The 3526-nt window shown below is 59.1% G+C and overlaps 1 protein-coding gene across 1 annotated transcript; it reads left to right on the forward strand.

The window, feature by feature from the left end:
• The first annotated feature begins 1834 nt into the window (after nt 1-1834).
• LOC123049560 (uncharacterized) lies at nt 1835-3217 on the forward strand. The gene is made up of 2 exons (XM_044472460.1): nt 1835-2184; nt 2301-3217. The coding sequence occupies exons 1-2, from the start codon at nt 2129-2131 to the stop codon at nt 3013-3015; spliced, it is 771 nt and encodes a 256-aa protein (XP_044328395.1). The 5' UTR covers nt 1835-2128; the 3' UTR covers nt 3016-3217.
• Nucleotides 3218-3526: the final 309 nt, after the last annotated feature.

The raw sequence follows: 3526 nt of genomic DNA on the forward strand, positions 1-3526 counted from the left end.
AGAGAGATGAGGGAGGGAGGGAGAGAGAAAGAGAGAGGGGGGAAGGAGGGAGAGGGAGGGAGAGAGAGAGAGAGGGGCGAGGTGGTGGCGTGGAGGAGACTTGGTTCAATGGTTAATATTTGACATTATTTTTCACAGCTTTCGCACGTCACCTCCTATCGGCACGCGTCCTTCAATGGGTCCGGCAAATCACCCATCCCGCCCTCATTTTTTCACGTGCAGCACAACACAACCTCTCGTTCCTCCAAAATTCTAGCCACCGTCGCACGCCCACCCCAATCTTATCCTCTTGTGTGTGTCCGTCCGGTGAGAGAGCGTCCCATCACCCCGCCGTGAAACTCGCTAGTGTTGCGAGACACTGTCACGCTCGCACGGCAAGGGACGACCTCGGACTGCTCCAAGTAGCAACAACCACGGCTCGCTATGACAAGGACAAACCTCTCTCCTTTTCCCCCACCATGGCCGTACCTACCCGTCCCTCTCCCATTTTTTCCCAGCCACAAGCGGAGCTGCAATGGCAACACCCACGCCGGGGGGGGGGGATCGTGTGCTGCTATCGTGCCAACAACATACTGGAACTATCAAGGAATGGTGATGCAATGTGTGAGACGCGGTGGCGACACCCATGTTGCACGGATGCTACAACCGGTGGGGCATTGTGCTGGGGCCGATCGTCTTTTTTGTTGCCGGCGGGAGTGGCGTCATGGGGACGGGCGGTGAGGGGGGGTTGGGGGGGACAGCGGTGCCCGAGATGGATTCAACTCGCAGCTAGGCATGCTGCAACCGATGGCACAAGATGCTCGAACCAACGGCAAGGAGTGTCGCAAAAGCTGCAGCCGGGGACCGAGAAAACTTCAACGGGCGACACCAAAATCTTCAACCAGATAGACGACACCGGGAGACGAAGGAAGCTGGACGGCCACCGCACAACCGCGAAGTTGCAACCGGCAATGGAAAAAGCTTCGCCCGGCGACGGAAAAAGCTTTGTCCTGCGATGGAAAAAGCTGATGATGATGGGAGCGGTGACTTAGGGAGCTGCAATGGCGGCATGGTGGTGTTGTGACGAGCGTGCTACGGTGGTGGCAACTAGGTGCTGCAACGACAACCACCAGGAAGCGTGCTACAACGGCGGCGCCATGCTGGAACCGGCGCGGATGGGTGTTGCAAGCTCCAGGGAGCGTTGTTCTCAAGCGCGGGATGTGGTTATGCAAGGGTCGACGACTGGCAGTGAGATGGTGGTGCTTCGTGGTCAGGGCGTATCACGGGTTCTGCCCGGGCAAGGGGGCGATGGTGCTCGTTGCGGCTCTCCTCTCCCTGTATGAGTTGATGCGACCGACCTAGGTGGGTGGGTTTCGACCGGCGCCTAGTGGTACCCAAAAAGAATCAGTGTGTCTTGTTGCTTTGTGAAGTTGTCATGAAACCAAATCTGGACGAAATATTTAACATTAATCTTAATATAGTTATGTGTTTCCTTAATTCGCCTTCGAGGTTTAAGGGCACCATAATCTGTTTCCTAATTTGTAGAAGTAAAAGGCACCTTAAAAATAGCCCCTCGCCTTAAAAAATAGGCATCAACGTATCAGGCACCCTCAGGCATGATGTCCAGGACACTGTCAAAACTGAACTTAAGTAATACTCCTACCAGCCATTGGACCTGAAGTTAAAAATTGACGGCTCCTGCCGACTTGGTGGACAGGGTACATCAATCGTATGTATGTTCTGCACTGCACACACACTTTTCAGCGTGACGTTACATAGCACCATCATCAAATCTTCAGTAGCAATTCACTTCCGTTCCCCACCACAGGCCCAGGCCCCAGAGTACATATACTGCTTGATCAGCTGGGTCTCCCCGTTCCGTAGTTAAGTTTTGGAAATGGTCCCCAGAAAAAAAGCCTTATTCCCTCCAGAGAACTTTGACATGCTCCTGCGGTGTACTGCTCCAAGTGCAACCCAGAGCAACAAGACCAAACTGCCCCTCGTCTCCAGGCCTTAACTTAACTAACTCCAGCCCCGGTGCATGACCATGGATCCTCTCACTCGCATCGCATGCCAGTAGGGAATGTGACAGCCTGATGTGACCTCAGTTCAACTCCTCACCGCCTTCTCCCCGCGCGCGCCGGCCCAGATGTTCCTCCACCACCTCTTGGTGCAAAACATGGCCAAGAACACACACCAACCAAGGTACACGCACCCTCTCATGTCCCATCTCCCATGTCCCCGCGCGCGCGCTCATGTTTTGTTGTTGTGATAATTCTGGAGGTTCGTGTCGGCTGACGTGAGTGATGGCTTGCATGCAGATCGAAAGACGGCGGCGGCGCGGCCAGAGCGAGGGGCCTGTCCAAGAAGTCGCCGTGGTACCAGCGCGCGGTGGAGCTGCTGCTCCTCATCTGGAAGCAGCCGGCGGGGGCGCCGACGACGACCAAGGCGGCCGCGGCGGCGGGGGTGTCGGCCACCGGCAAGGCTGCGGCGGCCCCGGCCGGCCCGGGGAGGCTGCGCAAGTCGTCGTCGCTGAACGTGGCGGCGTCCTTCACGCGCGTCTGCCTCTGCGCGCCCATCTCCTCCTACAACGAGCCGTCGCTCTACTTCCAGCCGGGCGACGTGGCGCCGCGCCGCAGCTACAGCTACCCGCGCGCGTCGTCGTCGTCGGCGTCCGGGTGCGGCGCGAACGCGAACGCCAACCCGCTGGTGGCCCCGCCGCCGGGCGCCGAGCCGCACCGCGGGGCGTCGGGCGGCGGGGAGGCCGCGCGGCGGCCGGTGTTCCGCGGCAAGTCGCTGACGGACGACCACCTGATGCGGCGGTTCGTGGTGGACGAGGGCGCCACGCGGCGGCGCAACCAGATGGAGGTGATCCGGCGGCGGCACGCCACGGCGGCCAAGCGCCGGCGCCTGGGCCCCAGCCCGCTCCGCCGGATGGTGCTGGCGGAGTCGGAGTCGGAGGGCGAGGACGAGGCGGTGGCGGAGACGCAACAGCGGGAGCGGAAGCGGGCGGAGCCCCGGTCGTCGGTAGCGTAGCACTGGCGTGGCGTGAAGCTTCCTTCCCCTGCTTGCTTCCCGTTCACTCACTCACTCACTCACTCACTCACTCACTCACCCCTCGTCGTTTTTCCTTTGTTCTCTCTCACTTGTGTTGTTGTCGATATCATGTCACGCATGAACAAATTTGAGCAGCCATCCAGTGCGATGTTTTTACTGGTACGTTCGGTGGATTGTGTCCTTTGCTGTGCGTGTTTCAGCTTCTGATTCTGCATCTTGCTTTTGCTGCGTGCCATTTCGCTCTGGCCCGGCCGCCGGCAAAGTGAAAGTGCTGTGGTAGGTACCGAACGAATGGCCGAGCAAGAGCAACCGACGCAACTGCTAACGCCCGCGCAGGGCCCCGCGTGACGGCGAGGGAGCCAGAGCCTCCTCGGCCAGGCATTTAATCGGATCGGTGCAGTGGATGGAGGTAAATGCGCGTACGTGTGATCGGCATCAAGTATGAACAATCGGGAAGATACGAACCCTGCCTGCCGTTGGGCACTGCAGA

The sequence above is a fragment of the Triticum aestivum genome, chromosome 2D, assembly GCF_018294505.1.
Source record: "Triticum aestivum cultivar Chinese Spring chromosome 2D, IWGSC CS RefSeq v2.1, whole genome shotgun sequence".
NCBI classification, from domain to species: Eukaryota; Viridiplantae; Streptophyta; class Magnoliopsida; order Poales; family Poaceae; genus Triticum; species Triticum aestivum.

What these genes read in the sequence shown, in the direction of transcription:
- LOC123049560 (XM_044472460.1), top strand. Translation starts at nt 2,129, where the DNA reads ATGTTCCTCCACCACCTCTTGGTGCAAAACATGGCCAAGAACACACAC. An exon ending in AAGAACACACACCAACCAAG is followed by an intron (nt 2,185 to 2,300) that starts GTACACGCACCC and finishes GCTTGCATGCAG; the next exon opens with ATCGAAAGACGGCGGCGGCG.